The sequence below is a fragment of the Corylus avellana genome, chromosome 1 (genome assembly GCF_965113065.1).
Source record: "Corylus avellana chromosome 1, dhCorAvel1.hap1.2, whole genome shotgun sequence".
NCBI classification, from domain to species: Eukaryota; Viridiplantae; Streptophyta; class Magnoliopsida; order Fagales; family Betulaceae; genus Corylus; species Corylus avellana.
Genome location: NC_142490.1, coordinates 15917466 through 15938165, shown reverse-complemented (window position 1 = coordinate 15938165; position 20700 = coordinate 15917466). Strand labels below are relative to the sequence as shown.

Below are 20700 nucleotides of genomic sequence, written 5' to 3'. Positions count from 1 at the left end.
AATATTATCCTCAATTTCTCACTTGTGTTTTGTTTTTTCTTTTCCTAGGCCCTTAGGATTCTCCTGGGCAATCACTTATCAGTCATGGTGCATGAAGAGTGCAACATATTTTACTCTCCAAGGAGACATTCCAAATAATTCCATACTTCCACCTAATTATTCTCCAATCTTCTAAAGTTGACGTGACATGGTATTTTAATCAAAAAAAGGTCACATAAGCTTTGTAGCATGAAAGATAATGGAGTAATGCGTAGCATTACTTGTAAGATAAATTTTGCGAGAGTAAGAAACTCGAAAGTGAAGAGAATCTACTACAATTAGGCTATTTGAATTTCACAAAATTCAAACAATCTAAAAGAGTTAGTTGTCTACCTGAGGCAATTTAGGGTGTTGAAGTCATTTGTCCATAACAGGTAAACCTCATAGTCTCTTTCTTTTTAGATTGTCTAATATGTTGTAAAATTTAAACAACCTAATTGCAATGGATCTCGGTCGAGAACATACCTGGTGTATTGTAGCCAATATAGTTCTAATAAAAGTAGTAAAAAAGAAAAACAAAAACAAAACCACTTGCATGCACGACATATGATGGGAGACTTAGAATATTGGAGAGGAGACATACAAACGACTTGCATTATTGTATGGAGGGATTGAGGATGGAGAGTGGTTCTCCACTTTCTCCCTTCGCTTCAACCCCCCATTCCCACACACAAATATTTTCAAATCTTAAAATACTTAAAACAGATGAAATTTTTTATTATTTTCTTAAAGTATTTCATTTAAAATCAAAAGAAAGATATTTAATTAGTAAGTATCTAAGTTTCTTGGGAGTATTGAGGTGCCCATGACGTCCACCATGGGCCAATTTGGACCATCTTATAGATTCCTTCTTCAGCCGTTGAGATGCTAACAACTCTCATATATGTCTATTCCCACCTTTTAAGTGTTATAATTAGAGTTCTCAAGAGGTAGTTCAATCGGTTGGGACTGCACCTAATAAAGCGGAGGTTATTAGTTCGAATCCCTCTCCCCCCTGTTGTGCGGACATATCAAAAAAAAAAAAAAAAAAAAGTCTTATCATTAGAGCATTTGCATTTCATTATGTATTTCTTATTCCTATATAAAACATCCTATTTTTCAATGTTAAATGTGACTGAAAATCATGTTGAAATCGAAAATATTTTCAATTTACCAGAAAAACTTTTTTATTTTTTTTTAATTTTAATAAAATAGTTTCTCTTTTTCAAAATCGGAAACCATTTTTCGAGTTTGAATTTCTCATTTTTGCACACTTTCTCTCTCTCTCTCAATTCATTCTCTACTACAACCAGAATCCACCACCAGTCGCCAGTTTCCGCCACCAAACATTGCCGGAATTTGATGTGGTGTTCGCTAGAAGTTGTCGGCTTTTTTTTGGTCATCACTGATTTTCTGTACAAGCTAAATGCTGAAAATCTTTCTTAGAAAATCATTTGTTCTTAAGAATGATTTCGTAGAAAGTTTATTTCCTCAGAAAACCTTTTATATCAAAACAAACAAAGCCTTAACCTACTCTACATTGGCTTATTTATTCTTATGTTAAAATCAAAAGATTCAAAACAACCTACGGTATTGATCCAAATTTGGGATTTTACTGTAGTTTTGGAAGAAATTTCGAATAGCATTTAAAATTGTTAAATTATATGGAGGAAAACGCGAGAAAATAACACAGGATTTTCTGGTGGTTTGGCGTTATATATCACCTATGTTCACCACTAAGGAAGAGTTTGATGAGGCCACATTTTACTCCTTTTATTGATAATTAATTTACAATACAAAGGTCTCAATTTATAAAAAATTATGGTAGGTGGAGACAATACAAGTATGATAATTAAATCAAAATGATTTGATTATGATCAAACCTAATATGAGAAACATATATTCTAATATCAAACCAGTGAACTTGTCTGCCATGAGCTACAAGCTTCAATAAGGTATTTTTTCTGTGTGAGAGAGAGAGAGAAACAAGAGACAGAAGGGTGCTGAACATACGTCAAAAAGAGAAAGAAAAAATTATTAAAATAAAAAATAAATATAAATTTTTAAAAAAGATTGTTTTAATAAAGTAGAGAATGAGATGTATAGTATTTTTGAAAAGTGGGAAACTTAAAAATAAAAATAAAAAGTGAATATTTAACTAAAATTTCGATAAAACTTTACATAATCGATCGGATGGGAATGCTTTCCAAACCATCTTGGTAAAAATTTGGCTATAATTGCCTTTGTTGTATATACACTTGTGAAGGTTGTGTTTTACATTAAAAAAAAAATATAAAGAAAACGAGTAGTTAAGAGCACACTCTCCTAAAATGCTACTATATAACATAACATATATGCACCTGCATAAGAGAAAGAGACTCAAAGTGGGATCCACTAAGGTACCCCATCAAGGTGATTGGTACTTAAGAGCACACTCTACTTTGCTCATTGGCCGATGTGGGACCAAGTGTCATGATTGTTTTTTCTACACCTAGTTCAATAGAGTAATGATAGAGAGCACGCCCGGCGTGCATGAACAGTATGCACGCTGGGTATAAAATATATATATATATATATATTTTATTTTATTTTTTTATTATTTTATTATTTTAATTATAAAGAAAAAAAAATTACGTCCGGCATGCATATTGTTCATGCACGCCGGGCGTGCTTGCGTGCTTTCTATTATCACTCAGTTCAATATGATTCAAACATGATGCATCTAAGATCAAGTTTAATATTAATGCCCACGAGTGTAGAAAGGTTAAGGGTTTGTTTGATAACCCTTTTCCTCTCCCCCTTCTTTTCTCCTCACTTTTTAAAAAGAAAAAAATTCAAAATTTTTTAACTTTTTATATTGCATCAATATCTTTTTATTACTATTCGAACAAAAAAAAAAAACTTACTATAAAACAAAAAATTTTCACTTTTTCATACAAAAAATTCAAAACTTCTTTATACTTTATATCATATCAATCACTTTTTACTACTAACAAAAAAAAAAAAAAAATCACCCCCAAAGGCTTTACCAAACATACCCTAAGTCTCACATTATAAAGATATCATAAATGTTGATGGTTAATATAATAGTTTAAATTATTAGGCTTACTTTTAAGTTAAGTAGTGTCCTAACATGTTAGATTATGGTCTTACTTCAATACTCTCCAAAATGTTAATTTTCACAACAACTGATATTAAACTGATAATGGTGTGCGATATGGAAGATAATAGTTCTCCTTTTACAATTGGAGAAAGAATGATGCGCATCAACACAAGCATGAATGATGTATCCCTTTTGTAGGGATGAATGTGTGTATGACGCGGATAAAAGTTCAAATAGTCTACACAAGTCATCTTGGGAAGAGTTTATTAGATTGATAAAGCTTCCACTTGAAGAGAAGATTGTTGAATATACACATGGAAGCGTAAAAAGTTTTACATTGAAAAAATGGCACTGCTGTTGATGGTTAATATAGTATAATTCGACCTGACCCTTACGCTTAAGGCCTTGTCTTACTTAAATACTTCCTAAAGTATTAATCTCCATAAGATTGATATTTAGACACCAAAAATACAAAAATAAAAAAGCATTTAAAAAATAAAAAAAGAAACTCAGGGGCTCTCATGCTATTATTCACTTTTGGCAATCATGTGCTATCCAAAAGAAAAGAGGGCCTCCAAAATTCGCTAATCTTGTTGTTAGGGAGAGAAACACTTAAGGAAGTCATTTAGTGAGCTCATAATATAGCATGTTAAGACGCCACTTAACTCAAAAGGTTAAACTATGGGTTTGGGCTCAACTATACTATATAAACCGCTCATTCTTCTTACATCTTAGCAACGTGGGACACGAACCTCACAAATGCGCTCACAGCTTTCTAAGCTACAAAACAAAAATCATAGCGTTTCAAGCACCCTGTGCTTCTAAGAAGGCATTGAAGTCCTCCCTTGCCTTGCGCAAACGAGGTGTAATGCAAGAAGCTGGCGAGGCTGGGTATGATACAGGGGATGATGTAGAAAAACGAACATGGCGAGGCGATTCATCACATTTTTTGGCTGTAGCTTTTGTGGAGCTTTTCTTCAGAATCCCTTTTTGATCATTATCAAAGAAGAAAGCAGCTCTAACTGGTGAGTGTGCATCATTGACATTTGCTCGGATCAACTCCAATGGCAGATCAAAGTAGAGATTCTTTGAGTCGTCTTCAGTGTCGTGTGTTACGGCTGATGAAGCCCACGAACCGCATTCGAATTTTTCCAAGGAAACTGTCCTGGACATCTCCTTTTCATGACTCTCTATTTCTTCCTTTCTTTCTCTCACAGACTTGCCCTTGCCAAAGCCTGGCAGGAACAGGCAGAGGGCACCGCATTTAAACTCCTCGTGATCAACAGCATCCTTGCTCCTCGTTTTCTTATGATTGTCTTTGTTGCCTTCAGTGTCGGAAAAGTTGTCGTTGTAGTACCTGTTGTCATATTCAGAAACATTTGGTGCAGTCAGCCAAAGGTCCAAATCATCTGTTGATGCACGTGCTCTTCCTTCGCCGCATGATTTGCTCCTTTGTAAGTAAACCTCTGGTTTCCTGGCGAGATGTTCATGATCCGCCACAGAATGCTGGCGGGCAAGATTACTGGGTTTGGGAGGATTGGCTTTGCTTTCATTCTTTGGTTTCTTCTTCAACAGAGTTGAGCTAAATCGAGGAGACGAATTGGCCGAGTTTGGGAGGCTGAAACTTAAGAACTTGGGTTTTGCAGGTGGTAGAAGATGCGGCAGAAGCAACATGAGATTAAAGCTTGGCTTCTTCTTCATTGATGACCCCTTCAACGATATAGGATCCACTGAAATCTGCTTTTCCTTTTGCAGGCTTTCCCTTTCGACAGAAAGTTTAGGTTTTTCGACCGGCAAGAATTCAAAGTCGTAGGGAAAGTCGGGATGAATATCGGTGTATACTTCAACTTGGTTGTAGAACTTGTCCACTGCTACCTCTCCGGCACTTTCTTTTGAGGCGGGATGTTGAGCAGTCATATAAACATCAACTTCAACTCCGTCGTAAACGCCGCCATATGCTTCCCGGGAGCTGTATTTGGTGGTAGAAATGATTGCATCTGAAGCTGGAAGCGCCATGGTGAAAGATGCAGATTGAGAGGTGGAAGTGGTGGACTTGACGAACACTTAAAAAGAAGAAAAAGACTCGTGGGTAGGTTAGGACGTGCAGAGCATCTTCACCACCATCTTACTAGTGATTCTCACGTTCTCTTGCCTCCTTCATTTAAGTAGAAATATAATGCAACAATTTTTTTTTCTTTCCATGTGAGAGCAGACTTTTTTACAATGATGATGGATGAGTAGAATTCAAGCCGCCAAAATATGACATGGAACAAACTCCCGCACGAACATACGAGAAAAAATTATAAATATTGATGTGCTTGCATCAACAGCATATACAACTCACAAATTCAAGCATGCGTGGACTAAGCCTATAACCAAAGACAAACAGTCTTCATTTATAATGTGAAATAGAGTTGTTGTAGAGCTATTGAAAACGGAGAGAGATTCCCAATAATTTTAATGTTAGGATTGCAAACTATTCAAACAGAAAATGTGCTACCTACTTGGACGGGTGAGTTCTATAGAATCTCTCTCATGTTTGCTACCTCAATTGCATTAGCAAAGAAATCAAAATAAAATCATCTTAAAATGTTCTTTACTTTATATCAGAAATAATACAATTTTTAATAGAAATATATTTGGCTTTTTTTAAGAAAAAAAAAAGTATGGTAGTATAAAAAACAGAAATAAATAAATAAAGAATTTCCATTTTATAAGAGTTGACATTTATTTTGGAACGTCCTAGAAAGAAAAGAAAGAAATTTAAATTGGCACGGAGTGAGAGATACACTTACACTACACACAAGTCATAACATACAAAATAACTCTCCAACTGGGAAAAGGGAGCAAAGATCAATACAGCAACGACATAATCAATGGAAACAATCATTCAATTTCATGATTTTGATGTACAAGCTCGTGTGGAGACCACAAGGTACAGAGACTATACAAGATGGCAAGATAATGTCTACTGGAGAGAATTATAAAATAGAATCAATACCACTGAGATGCCAATGATGACAGGAAAAGCCGTGACCAGGTAAAGTGCTCCATAACCCTGCAAGAGACTAAGCTTTCTCCGTAAAATATTTCAAGGACTAGCTAACACAGAAAACCACTATCAAACTTCTCAGTGTTAACATATTGCTAGTATTGCCTGTTAGTTACTATTAAAATTTTGTAATTTTTTGAAAAAAGAAAAAAAAAAAGTGCAAAAAGAATTCTAAGTGATAGATCAATGCAGCAGTGAATCAAAATAATGAAGTAAAAAAATTTTACAGCATAAGAGCCAATATAGTGATCCCTGCCCATTCTATATTTGCCAGAGCTCTATCTAGTTTTGAAAGATAGGACTATCTTCTCCTCTATTTGACCAGGTTTAGAAAGCACCCCCATGCCTTAAACCATCAACTTGGCATTATCAATGCAACACTAAACGCATCCTCCAATGTTTCACCTTTCATGGATCTCAGAAAGGTGGTTTTGCTTTGGGAAGTGACATCTAGACTGGGCACGTGTAATAAGAAATATAGAAAGCAAGGGGAAATAGGAGGAGTTAGAGAAGGGAACAACAGGCATCCCTTCCTGGAAAATAAACAGTAGAGTGACGCGAAGAACCTCTAGCAACTCTACTACAGCCTTACCTACTAAAAAGCTAATCCAACCAAAGGAAAGTACATAAGGTCTGAAAAGTGCTATAAATAATATAATTCCTGCCTCCGTTTCTTCCCCTGTTCAGAGATAGATATAGCCCTCTCGAAATCTAGCTGTTAAGAGTTGTATTTTGGGGTATCTTCTAATTTGACAATTGTGATGCTGCTACATGAACAAGGAGCAGAGCAGCAACTTTAAAATATATTCGACCTAAAGCTGTGTCAAGGGAATGTAGAGCCCGCGAGAGGTCTGCGGGCAAAGCCCGCTTGGGTGAATGGGGGTGCAGGGGCAGTGCACCCCTGACCCAAAATTTTATAGAAAGGGCAGTTTCAATATTTGACCTTTGGGTCAGTAGCCCTAGTGATAGTTGAATAGGGCAGCACATATATTCATCATGTTGTAAACTCCTTTGTATTATCATCTTTATAATAGTGAAAAACTGCAGCAACACTGTGGACATAACCTAGTTAGGGTGAACTACGCAGATCTAGTGTTCTCGTATGTTTGTTTTATTTAGTTCTTCTGTTTGGTTTCCTAACATCAATAGCCTAATAGTTATGAGAAACTCACAATCAACTTTCAAGAAAAGGTTTAGGAAACAAACCACAGCTGCAGGTACTTCTGTGTCATCCTTGTCATCGGTGTCTTCAATCTCAGCTGCTGAATCCCAGTCAATATTCAATCTTTTAGCAGCCACTTTAGGATCGACACCAGTGTCTGTGGCTTTCGCATATAGGGATTTGCGGGCCTTTGACTTTTTCACTTCAACCTATACAATAAACACAACAGGTGGAAACAAAATCTTACTAGGAAATCAGTAACAAATCAGTTTAATAAACAGGATACATCAGTGGTGACAGATGAGACATCTGAAGAATAACTCCATGATCAGCAATTTAATCTGTATTATGACCAGAGGCTCTCTAATAAATAGTTGCTTTCATTCAAGGTCTTAGGCTTGCACTTGGGTTTTAAATTGGAACAATCCATTAGTTAAATTTCATCAAGTAACTCAAAATAATAGATTACAACCAATGCATAAAAACACAGAATTGTAACAAAGTTTAAAACCAAACATATGTATCAAACGTGACCCTCATTTCAGTTCAATATTATGTGTGTTGAACCTCACTTATTGAGGAGAAGATTAAGCCCACAGGGGGGTGTTAGAATATTAAATAACTAAATTCATCATTTTCTATCAGTTTAATCTTTTGGGACAATTTGTGATTTAACATATCATATTGCCTTTAAGGTCTGAACATTTCGCAAAGATATAAAAAGCTTCAAAGTAACCTACTCTTACAACTACTAGAGTTGTCTAAAAACAATATCGACATTCAGCTCCACTTATATGTTGGGGCCTGGAAGTGAGTGAAAATGAGGTAAAATCTTCTCAAGAAAAAGGGCACAGCTTGTATGAAAGGAGCTCTCTTGCAATAAGCATCTCTAATGTCAAGAATGTCATATGCTCAAGTTACAATAGTACCTCTAAATTTGGCCATTGACTCATTTCCTCAGCTAGCATCTGAAGAGCAACGCGGTTTTTTGGTACTTTTCCTTCATTTACCTAGTAAACAATTGCACGATGAATCATGCCAGTAAATGAAATCAGTATTCAACCAAGCCTGCACTTCATATGTGTGAAGAAAAATCATCTTCATCTCCTCCTATGGTAGTGAGAAGGCGAAAATGTCAATGCAGAGAGGTCCAACAACATTTCAAAAACACCACCATATGTTGGAGAGATCAATAAACACAAAAGGTTACTATAAAGAAAAATATTAAAATTTCAATGAATAATGCCAACTAGATACACTACATGTCTTGAAATATATAAGACTGTAAACAAGTGACCACATGATATACTTTTTATCCACACAAAAAATAGTATTATTAGATTAAGCCCCATATCTTGTCCAATTGAGAAAACTTCTGTAGTGAAGTAAAGCACCTCTTTTTATTCTTTGCTCCAGCTGCATAAAAAATGATGCTGATAAGGGGTGTGATAAATCTTCAACCGTTCCACCTCTAAGCCTAACCTCCTTCCTCTCCCCTTTTCTTCAATATGTTTTATAAAGGAGAAGTTATGGGAGATACTGTTTATGAATAAAAGTTAAAAGAAATTTATCAAAACAACAATATTTTGAACAAGGAGCTTTACTAACAAAAAGCCTTTTCATTTTCTATAGGCTCAAATATTTCAGACCTTAACAAGCTGAAGCTGTCTGAATTAACTGAACAGTCATATGCTATGGATTCTGTTGCTGGATTAGAGGCTTAAATGGATCTGAAATGGTTGAAGTAACTGGAATGTAACCAGAGGATGGTTCAACTGGTTTTCAACATACTATTCACAAGTACCAGATCTTCAAGGGCTTGCAAATTCTTAATTTATTGAATCTCAATTTTGAATAAATAAAGCAATCAAGCAGTAAGGACTACAGAACCATAAATGACTATCAAGCATAAGATTCTAGATTCATACTAAAGAATTTGTAATGAAATGAAGGTGCAATACAACTAAGATGATAAGCTTTTACACGAATTTGCAACTAATATCACACATTCCTCAAATAATGCTTCCCTACCAAACTTCCACAACTTGACCAATTTACAAATTATCAAACACCACCATGGAACTTTACAATTGTGGTCTAGGCAATCCCCACACTCTCAAGGGGTGATGTAATTTCTTGATGTAACGTTTGTGATTAACTTAGCAAAAGAAAATAAAAATGTTACTGGAAGAAGCATCCAGAGTCTAATACAAAGTATCTCCTCTGTTCAGATGGAACAAAACTTTAAAATACTACTTTATAATTGTTGTTTCCAAACATTTGTGTTTGCGATGTGCTCGTTCTATAGGCAATGGATGACATTTATCATAAACTTTTCAAGCCTTTCTCCTTCATTATGTCTCAGGAGACCAAGCATCTTACTTGAGCATCAGAAATAGGAACCTCTTTTGCCTCTATTAGAAGTAAGTTATCAATGCATTAGCCACATTGCTAAAATCCTTCTTATAAACTTCCTTGTATCCAATGTGCTGATAAGATGGAGAATGAGGGACTTACTTCTTCCAAAGCAGCACCTAAGTCATCCCTTGTTGGGGTATCAGGATCCTCGATTCCAAGTAACCTCCTGCGCTCAACTTCTCTGGGGTCCTCAATCATTATGGTCAACTTAACCTACACATTACACAGCACAAAAGATGAACTGGGTCAGCTCAGGACATGGTACAGACATAGACAACGAACATGGGAAATTAACTAATGCGACAAGTATGAAATACATATCCAAAAAAAAAAAAAAAAAAGAATCCCCAAATTTAGAAAAGTCTGAGTGAATGTGCAGAGACTACCAATTATAAATTTGAAGGGAATTTCTCGAAAGGGGGTAACGGAATTAAAAGGATAAAGTAATAAAAGAACGAGTGGAAGTGAAGTGAAGCTGAGCATAATTGAATGAAATCAAATACAAAAATAAGAAACAAGCATGACCTCACTGAAAATCATGTCTCGATTTTTCCGGAGAAGCTCCAACACCTGCAGGAGGCATGTTTTTAAAAGCAATCAATAGAAAAGAAAAAAAAATTACTGTGAGCGAGAGAAAGAAATAAAAGTAAAAAAGAAAACAGACCCTTTTGATTTGGCGAACGTTTTCGAGGTCTTGAGGGTCCGGTGGTTCCTCATACTCATCTTGTTGCTGCTCGTCCTCTTGGGTAGATGTGGCCTCTTCTTTACTGACGAGTACAACAACTCCACTCCTCTTGAGGCCACGGTCACGGCGATAATGGAGTGGGGGTCTACGGTGGTGGAGCTGGAAAACGAAGGGCAATGTTGGAAAACAACAAGAAGATGAAGAAGAAGAAGAAGAATAGGGTGATGAAGCAGCAAGTGGGAGTTGGAGCAGTGGCAAGGCCATCGCTTCCACTAAATTTTATGCGAGTTAACCAGTGGCCAGCTTACGAGTTTGATGTCCTTTTTTCTTTTTTGTTCAAAAAAACTCGTATCCTGAATGGACTGGGCTCAGAAGTTTATCTTGGCCCATTTGGTTGACTGGGCTCAAGAAGCTTATTGTGGCCTATTTGGTTGAGTGGTTCATTAGTTTCTTCTTGGCCCATCCAGTCATTTACCACTACAATCTTGCAAGCTTGTCACGCCCAATTCACTTTTAGCTGCTCCAATCTGCCTCCTACTTGAAAGAGGATTAAAATTTAAAAGGGTTTTTGAGTGAAATTAGGTAAAGCCACTCCAACGTTCAAGTCAATGAGAGTAAGTGGTGAGAAAATGCATACTTAGGTGGGGTTTTAAGATTTTTGCCAATAAGTTGTTATCAACGTAGAAATATCTTTTCTAGAATATTAAGAATAATTGCATGGTGTGTGCAGATGGTTAGACGAATTGACAGATATATAATTAGTAGCTAGCAGCGTACTTGAGCAAAGGTGTATTCGAATCTTAGCAGTTAGTCGAATCGTGAGGCAATGGACCTGCAGTGACTCATAGGCCTTGATATTTCTAGAGTTTGCTGGGCTCTCTAACGGTTAATAACTAACTAGGCTCTCCATTGTTGAGAATACCAATTTTTTTTTTTAAAAAAAAAAAAAAAAAAAAAAGTGGGGTTAACTACTTTAATTGGTGAAATGAAATATTGTTTGAAGCCTCTAAGTTTCAATTAGTGATTTGAATGCTTATTTCGATTTAAGTGCCTGCCTTCACTCTCTCTCTCTCTCTCTCTCTCTCTCTCTCTCTCTATCTCTCTTAATCCAATAGTTAATAAGTCACTAATCTGATTGTATAAAGCATAAAAAGTCCTCTCTATCTCTCTTAATCCAATAGTTAATAAGTCATAATCTGATTGTATAAAGCATAAAAAGTCGTTATCAAGCAGGGAACAGACACCTACGCATCTTGTCTTCAAAGAAGAAATTAACAATAATAGGACGGGTTTTAAACATAGTGGTAATTCTTTGTCGGTTGCCAGGGTTGACTCTTTCCCTCATGAAGTGCTTAACGACTCTGGTGTAGCGTCAACTATAGTACTACTCTTGCCACTTTCTTCTATCATTTCACTTGTTTTTAGATATTAATATTATTAACATATATATTTAATCTCATATTACATACACCAACATTTTAATTCTATATATATGTATGTATGTATGTTAGTGTGTATGTGTACATGTTACTATGTTAATATTTTGTTATTAATTAAGTTAATATTTTGATGTATAGTATAGATATGTATATATACATGTTACTATGTATGTAATATATTATGAGCAGTGATTTTTAGCACATCAGCGTGCTTACTGTTCAAGCACGCTGGTGTGCTAAAAATCACTATATACTCATATATTATATATGCTAGTATATTTAGACCAATGCGTATAAACAAGTCTTGAATGAATTTATTAAGGCAAGCTAGCCGAGTTTATCTAAGTTCGATCGGTTTGTTTATTATTCAAGCAATAATTATTATTAATTTGAACTGATACCAAGTAAACTTGAGTGCAAGATATTTCTTAGTGGAGAGAGTCATTCCCTCCACCCTTACAAGGGGGCAGCCCTTTCTTCTATTTGGGATAACATTGCAAGATATATCTTGATCGGAGGAGCCACGCCATTTTGTTGGGATTGGTCGCATGAGCCCCCACCTTTAATTGGGTGACTGTCTGAGCCACCTCCTACATTGAACTTATTATTGAGGGGATAGTCATCGTCCAACTTATTTGGTTGGTTTTTTTAAAAAAAAAAAAAAAAAAAAAAAATACTAAAAAATTATTATATTTTAAATACGTGGCATGTGATCACATCTCAAACTTGGACGTAAGGGATAAAATTAAATGCAAAAACTTAACAAGTTTCTTATTTTTGGGTAAAGTCGGTACTTAACCCCTTCAAACTACCACTCAATGACAATCTACCCTTCAAACTATCAATTACGACAATTTACACTCCAAGCTACCAAAACAATGACAATGTACCTCCCAATGCTAGCAAAATGACGATATTACCCCTATAGAATACAGAAATACCCTTAAAATTTTGAAAAAAACAATAATTTTTAGTATTTTTGTTTTTTATTTTAGTAAGGGTAATTTTGTCATTTTTTAAATTAGGGGTACATTGTTATTGTTGTTTTAGTAGTTTGGAGGGATAAATTGTCGCAATTAATAGTTTGGGGGGTAGATTGTCATTGAAGTGATAATTTGAAAAGGTTAAGTGAATTTTACCCTTTATTTTTCGAATGAAAAAACTAAGGAGTTAAAATCTAATTTTTAAAAACACGAGGAGTAAATTGAAATCGGGCCAAAACCCTAAAGAATTATGATGAAATTTCCTTTGTTGGGAAGAGAGCAATTAATTGAATTGGGGATATATATATATATATGCAACTTAAAAGAAAAAAAAAATTCTTTTAACATTATGTGAGTACATGTAGATATGTTTTTTTATTTTTATTTGTAAGAAATGATGTGTGTGGATGTTTAGACTTAAAATCAACGATTGATCATGTTCATAATTCCGTATAATAACTATTTAAACGGCCTTACAAACAAACGTACATTTGCAGACAAGTGAATATGCTTCTTAAATTTTATGGGACATGCATTATGATCACATAGTACTCAAATCTACTATTCATATATTTGCCACACTTCTTTCCCTTTTTTTCCTCCTTTCCTTTCCTTTCTCACGATCCTTATTCTGTTGGCTCTTTAATTTCTTTCTTTTTCCTTTCTTTGTTTTTGTCTTTTTTCCTTTTCATTGACATTTAACTTCCTTGTTAATTGCTTTTACTTAACTTTCTTCCAAAACAAAGTTGTGCTTTGTAATACTAATCAACACATATCCCTCATGATATCATCATCAACTCCTTAAGTGTTAAGTCATGAGTGATCTCCTGTACATATGCATAATGAATGGAGTACGTGCAGATAGAAATCCTAGTGCATGTAGACATGATATATATATATATATATGAAAACTAACAATCAATTCACAAAAAAAAAAAAAAAAAGGAATAATTGGTGGTGTCATTTCAGTAAGTTGGAATCATTAAGCTTTTGTCAAAGATAGGCAATTCCCAAGTTGTTTAGAAGAGAAGAAAGAGCGTAGAATAGCTTTCTTTTGTAGAATATCTGACACAAGGGTTCGTCCTAGCCGCCCCCCTCAGCACCGTTGGGCACCACAGACTCATAAAGAAGCATGCAGTAGTTGAGTGCCTGCCTTTGGGTTTTGCCGGAGGAATTGGATCCACTGCAACTTCTTTTTCTTTCTTTCAATTCTGTATGCACTCGATCCATACACGTTTTTAACTACTCTTTATGCTGCCCTTAAGGACACCTTAAAGTTATCATCAATTTCTCTCTCCCTATTTCACCCCATATCATCACCGACATGAGTACTCATCATCTCTCAATCAACTCTAATTCACTAAATTCATGTTAGATTCGTGGGTTGTGTTAAATATTGTCAATTCCAAATGTCAATTGTCATGTTCAGGTTGTATCGAGACATGAGTATAAAAATATATAGGTTAACCTTTGTCCGACTCATTTAATTAAACTGGCAATAAGGTCCTTAATCATATCTATCAACCTAACTTGCCAATTTCATGTTAAATTTATGTCTGGTTTACGAGTCGTGTAAAAAATTAATAATGTCAAACTATATGCAAATATATAGCTCGAAATTAACTCAACTTAAATAAAGTTTGTTTATGGTTGATGAATGAAAACTGGAGTCTGAATTTTAGGCTAATTTAATGAATAACCTAAACTAGAAGTCAATAAAAATAATAAAAATAAATAAAAAATTATCAATTGCAGGCATAGATTGTAACTGATAAATTACCAGTTATTTTAAAAATTTAGATTAATACATAAAATAAATTTAATTATCTAATAATTCGATATAGTATTTACATATACTTGGAAACATAAGCATATATATATATTGCAATATGCAACACTTGGCTTAAGTGCTGTAAAAAATAATTATTTGAGATATCTCTGTAGGTTTTTTTTTAACAGTCCATATTTAATTTCATTTTTTCTTCTTTTTCATAAAAAACTTAAAATTAAATCCGAATTATTGAAAACATTTCAAGAGATTTATTTTTATTTTTTTCACAGCACCTAATTAAGCCAATTAAGGCGGCGGCATGTTGATCCCTTGGAATCATCCACCTACTACCTGGTTAATTAGTTGCTTTGCTTTTAAGGAAGGGTGGTTGGTATCATATATAATCATTAGAACAAGAATTATTTAAGCGTCATAACTTAATTATAAGCTCATATTCAAGTATTTAATTGATTAATTGTTGGATAATTACTAAGTACCTCATAATCCCACTCTCCTTTTCAAGTTTCCACTTTCAATTTTCAACTTTCATCTTTTGAATTGTCTCTTGCAAGTACAACATCAACATAAAATTGCTTCCCTTCTGATCAATATCTCTCTTTATGATCAATAGTTATTATTATTATTATTATTATTTTCTTTCCATATCATAATTTCGAATACTATTTATGTGCACAAATGATAATTTTAATAATTTGGACAAGTTTGCTTTGGTTGACCTTTTTATTATCATTGGTTTCTAGCTCCTGTTCATTGATAAAAGTGGATACAATGGCAAACAGCCGTGTCCCCCCTCTCATTCTCCCAAGCCATAATATAATAGCTAAAGCCAAGAGATCTTAATGGTTAGGATTCAAAGAGAAATTAACTAATAATTAAAAAATATAAAGCAAAAGAGGTGTAGCTTTGTGTACTAAGATCCAAGTGTAAAAGATTAGGCACAGAGGAAATTAAAGACGCATACAATCAATGCATAAGGAAAATATATATATTTAATTATCATTTGCTAAAGAAAACAAACCAAAAAGAGTCAAAAATAAAAAGGTTTAAATCTTATCTGCAATTTTATTTAAAAACCCCATGATGTTACAATAATATTTGTCTTGTTTTTCCCCTCTCTCTCTCTCTCTCTCTCTCTCTAATTAAGCTACTTAATAGGTATATATAATTAAGCTACTTAATTTTGAAATTACAAGCAAAATTTCAAAAGGCATTAGATCAGAGAGAGAGCTAGAGAGAGAGAGAAGTAGCCTATCAAAGGAGTTTAGGATCGCTTAAAAAGGCATTAGCTCAGAGACAAGGAAACGACACTCCATGTTGTACAGCTATATTTATCATTAATTAATCTGGGTTATATTAATTTGAATCGTTCTTTAATCTGGGTTAAAGAACGATGACATGCACAGAAAGTGAAAAACAAAAACAAAATAAAAAATTGCATAAAGAAAACCTTTTTTTTTTTTTGAACGATAGACGACAAATTTCTTGCTTTCTTTCATATCTTGTGAAATATTTATATGGTTTCTCTCGTACTGTTTGTTTTTAAGGAAAACATGACAGCTTGCGATCATCTTTTCTCTATGGAAATGGCAACGTGAGAGCCAAAAGATTGGTTTCAGAGTGGAACAACTACATTGGTGCATATGATTCTTTATACATGGAAAAGACAATGAGTGGAAATAGATTATAACTGGTCTTTTTTAAATTGAATTTTTTTTTTTTTGCATATATATATATATATATATATATATGTGTGTGTATGTTACGCTGACATATATATATATAGTGGAATAAATACTATTTGTTAGTGTGGGAGAGATCAATTAGCACTAATCCTCTTGACTATTGAGCATTGTTTTATTGCAAGTGGAACCCCTTGAAAGCCAAACCCCTCCAACAAGAAATCTTTTTTCATGCAGACAAACAAATATTACATGGAATAAATTCCGAACCTTCCCCGCTGTGTGAAGATCAAAAGTACACCTCCCAAGTCCCACCCACCATGCATTGTTAATTCTTGTTTTCTTGTGCTCTTCCTCTTGCCGCTACAATAATCTTACACAGTTATATATATTTATAATATCTCTTAATCTTTACTAATTATAGCAGGTAATTAATTATATAATTACTCAATAATCTATAATAAAATCCATTAGAATGTACTTTTAATTGCTTGCCTGGTCATGCACGATATTCCAACACCTTTTAACAATTTGATTAACATATATTATTAAGATTTATGAAACTATTTCGGAATTAGGTATGTATATATGGTTGTATATATGTATATTAATGTTGATCAGGGCCGGCCACTTGCTAGCTAGCTAGCTAGTAATAAAAAGTACTTTGCAGAATCCACGTTTGAAAAGAACTAGCTTGTTAAAACTTATCCATATATTGTTAGAATATTATGAAGAATATTCTGTATAGATCACAATTTAGAGAATATTTTCTGAGAATCATACTAAAAAATAAAACAGAAAAAATATATGAAAGATCATATTTTTGAGATCAAAGAACAAAGAATAAAGAGAGAGAGAGAGAGAGAGATCAGATTTAATTAGATGGGGTTTGACCTTAGAAGTTTATCTCGTATCATAGCAAAACCCAATAAGGTAGGTTATATCTATCTAGCTTTATGATATTAGTTTCAAAGTACTAAACCAATTAAGTTAAAAGATTATAGAGATTCTGCGGGACTTTTTCTTTTTCTCATCAATTTTCTTTAGCTTTTTGTGCCACGAATCGAAATTGTTTGTAAAGTCAACTTCAAAATAATCTCCACTTTATTTAATTAATTTTTTTTACTCGTTTAATTAACGGATGATGATAATGATGATGATAATGAAATTGCAATGACAGCGATATATGTCTATCAATTATCATGGTAATAATTTCAAAGCTAGCTTTCAAATCTCCAATACCATCATCAGTCATACATTGATATTAATTCATATACTTGAACTGCCATGGCATCATAGTCTCTAATTAATTAATGATGTTTTTATTATCAAACGCTATCATTAACCATCTCCATTACCCCTTGATTACTTTTCTCCTTGGCTTTCTCTTCCTTCATCTTAACGTACAAACCATACACATAGGAAGAAAACCCCCAACCGAACAGCACCGTAGACACCGCCTTCACACCGCCAAACACATCCCCATAAACCAACACCCCTCCCAACACGTTCATGCCCATCAACGCCGTCATGCAAACCCCTCCGGTTAAAGAAGAAGTCAAGAACACCATCCCTGCTGTTCCCATGAAGCACAACTGCCACGTCACCACGTTGAAAAACACCGTCACCCAATAAACCGTCGGTCCCCCTTCAAAAACTCGCCGGCTTTCATTCTTTATTTCTGAAATTCCGCCGTGACGGTCCAATGCCATCCCGACACTTGCCAGAGCCGTGGCGGCGACCTCCATCACGAGCTGCATTTCCATCACCATCTGGTAGCAGTAAACCTTCTTGTAAATCATCTCCATGAGAGGGAGATAGAGAGCAAATAAAAAACCGGCGCCTATTGTGGAAAAGAAGCCGATAAAATATTTGCCACGTGTTAAACCGGAAGGTTTGTCATGGTTGGAAGCCAAGGCTAGGAGAATAGAACTGAGGGTTAGAAGAATGACGCAGTTGAGATTTGAGAATGTGATCTTTTGCTTGACAATGATAACGGAGAGTATGAGATTGAAAATCAGCTGGGAGGAGAGTAGGAGAGATGAGGTAGAGACGGGGAGATAAGAATTTCCCCAGGAGAAAAGGAGGTTGTTTAGGCCTAACATGAGGCCTATTAGGATGGATAAGATGAAGATTTTGTGAGTGAAGTGAGTGAAGGGTCGTCTCTCTGTGCATTTGAGAAGAAAGGGGAGGTAAATGGGAATAATAAGGAGAGGAAACCCAGCGGATTGAACCCATGTTGAGAGCCATCTGCTTGAGCCTTTGTGGTTGAAATAGAACTTGGAGAGCAAGGTTGAAGAGACAGAACCCACAAACAGACAGAAATAGTTCACAAGCAAAAGGGGCAGAAACGGCTTGCTTGCCTTGGATTTGTGGTCTGCATGCAATTGCAAGTTGTTGTTCATGGCGGGTAGTGATATTGGTGATGATGAATCTTGGGTGGCTTGAAAGTTGTTGTTGTTGAGGTTGAAAGGGTGGTGTTGGTAAAGGGTTTTGGGAGAATTTGATGGTGGTGGTGGAGAGAGTTGTGAGGCCTCCATTAAAAAGAGATTGAGAGCTAGAGACGAATATATCTCTGACGATGCGTATTGAGATGATATATATATATATATATGATGGAAATGATTAATTTGTTTACAAACTTAAGCAATGAAGGGATCGAAGGGGTTTAGATAGGGTTATATGGAAACTTAGGGGTCTATATATGAAGAGGACCTAGCTTTCGGCTCCTCTCATAGCAGCTAAGATTTGTTTCATTGGTTGACGGCTTGAAAGAGGAGGATCCAATGATTATAGAATGCGAATGCCTCAAAATCTTTTCTACTTATTACCTCCAATGCTTGTTAATCATCCTCCACATATGAGAGCATATCTCATATAGGGGACTTATTAGTGGGACCCTTTTCTTCCTCTTCTCCTCACCGTCCGATTTGGTCGACCCAAACAAAAAGTGATCAGGAAGAAATTATTGTGGCTAATGGGGTCATCATCATCCTCATCATATATATACGGTATACCATATATGATGATGAGTCTGCATTGAAAATGATGTGCGCTAGGTGCATGCAGTAACTCCAAATTAAATTAATTAAGGATTATTAATCCAAGATATGATTCCTTCATATCAAAGGAGGATAAGGGAGAAGGAGGAGAAGAAGAAGAAGAAGAAGATGATAAGAAGGCAAAAAGAGAAAGAGAAAGAGAGAGAGAGAGAAAAGGAACCATAAATGGCCTTTGTTTGGATTATGGGAAGTACGGTTTATCATGAAACGGCTACTTTGACTGGTTCCCAGTTTCTTTACACTTAGCAATGCAAAGCCAACCACTACAGTTTCCACTCAACTGTGTCACTCACACGTGTCGCTCCTCTGTAGCATACGTTTCATGCTTGGGCATGGTGGTTAGGAGTACTGCATGTCCTCCATCTGGGTGCATGCCCCAGCCAGTTGGATTTGAATTTTCTAAACATTTTCATATTTTAAAATTTGATTCATCCAATTTATTAGGAACATCATCTTTTTCAATTCAAATATTCATTTTATTAGGAACATGATCTTTTTCGATTCATTTGAATTGGATACTAGTTATATTTGAGGATATTTTTGTCTTTTTATTTTTTGAAAAGACAAAAATACCTTTCTATCATAATTAACGGGATATTCTCTGGTTCATTTAAACTAAAAATGATCATAATTCTTTCATATTTAAACAAATGTAAAAGTTTGTGTTATTGAGGTAATTGAATTTGACAGATTAAAAACTAAAATTAATTACCTCAATAACATATAAACTTCTACATTTGTTTAGACCGTTAGGTAAAATGGAATGTTCAAATTTTAAAAGATAAAGTCTACTTAATCCCCTCAAACTATTACCTCAATGACAATGTACCCTCTAAACTATCAATTACGACAATTTACCCCCAATTACCAAAACAATGACAATGTACCCGTTAATGCTAGCAAAATGACGAAATTACCCCTATAAAATTTTCAATAAGACAAAAATGCCCTTAATTTTTTATTTTTTTTTTTAATTTAAATTTTAGTATTTTTGTTTTTATTTTAGTAAGGACAATTTTGTCATTTTGTTAAAATTAGGGAAACATTATCATTATTTTGGTAGTTTAGGAAGTAAATTGTCATTGAGTGGTAGTTTGAGAGGGTTAAGTAAACTTTACCCAATTTTAAAATATGAGAATTTCATATTTTAAATAATCCGAGAGAATCTCAATCCCGGTCGGTCCATGCTCTATTATAAATTTCAAAAAACGCCACTTCCAAGTGTTTATTCTTAAATGCACGCCATAATTTGAATTAAATTATTATTTTTACTGTCCCGGTAAAAGAGTATACGGGCATGCACTTAG

At 34.7% G+C, this 20700-nt stretch overlaps 3 protein-coding genes across 3 annotated transcripts; all 3 read right to left on the bottom strand.

Moving 5' to 3' along the window:
- Nucleotides 1-3522: 3522 nt before the first annotated feature.
- LOC132172100 (uncharacterized) lies at nt 3523-5657 on the bottom strand. Its single transcript, XM_059583548.2, has one exon. The coding sequence runs from the start codon at nt 5135-5137 to the stop codon at nt 3926-3928; it is 1212 nt and encodes a 403-aa protein (XP_059439531.2). The 5' UTR covers nt 5138-5657; the 3' UTR covers nt 3523-3925.
- A 269-nt stretch (nt 5658-5926) lies between these two features.
- Nucleotides 5927-10734, bottom strand: CEST (death domain associated protein). Its single transcript, XM_059584384.2, has 6 exons — nt 10418-10734; nt 10279-10323; nt 9853-9966; nt 8265-8345; nt 7380-7544; nt 5927-6179 (listed from the first exon to the last, which is right to left on the bottom strand). Exons 1-6 carry the CDS (start codon nt 10700-10702, stop codon nt 6090-6092), a joined length of 780 nt encoding a protein of 259 aa, XP_059440367.2. The 5' UTR covers nt 10703-10734; the 3' UTR covers nt 5927-6089.
- A 6823-nt stretch (nt 10735-17557) lies between these two features.
- On the bottom strand, nt 17558-19284 carry PUP4 (purine permease 4). Its single transcript, XM_059583915.1, has one exon. The coding sequence runs from the start codon at nt 18869-18871 to the stop codon at nt 17660-17662; it is 1212 nt and encodes a 403-aa protein (XP_059439898.1). The 5' UTR covers nt 18872-19284; the 3' UTR covers nt 17558-17659.
- Nucleotides 19285-20700: the final 1416 nt, after the last annotated feature.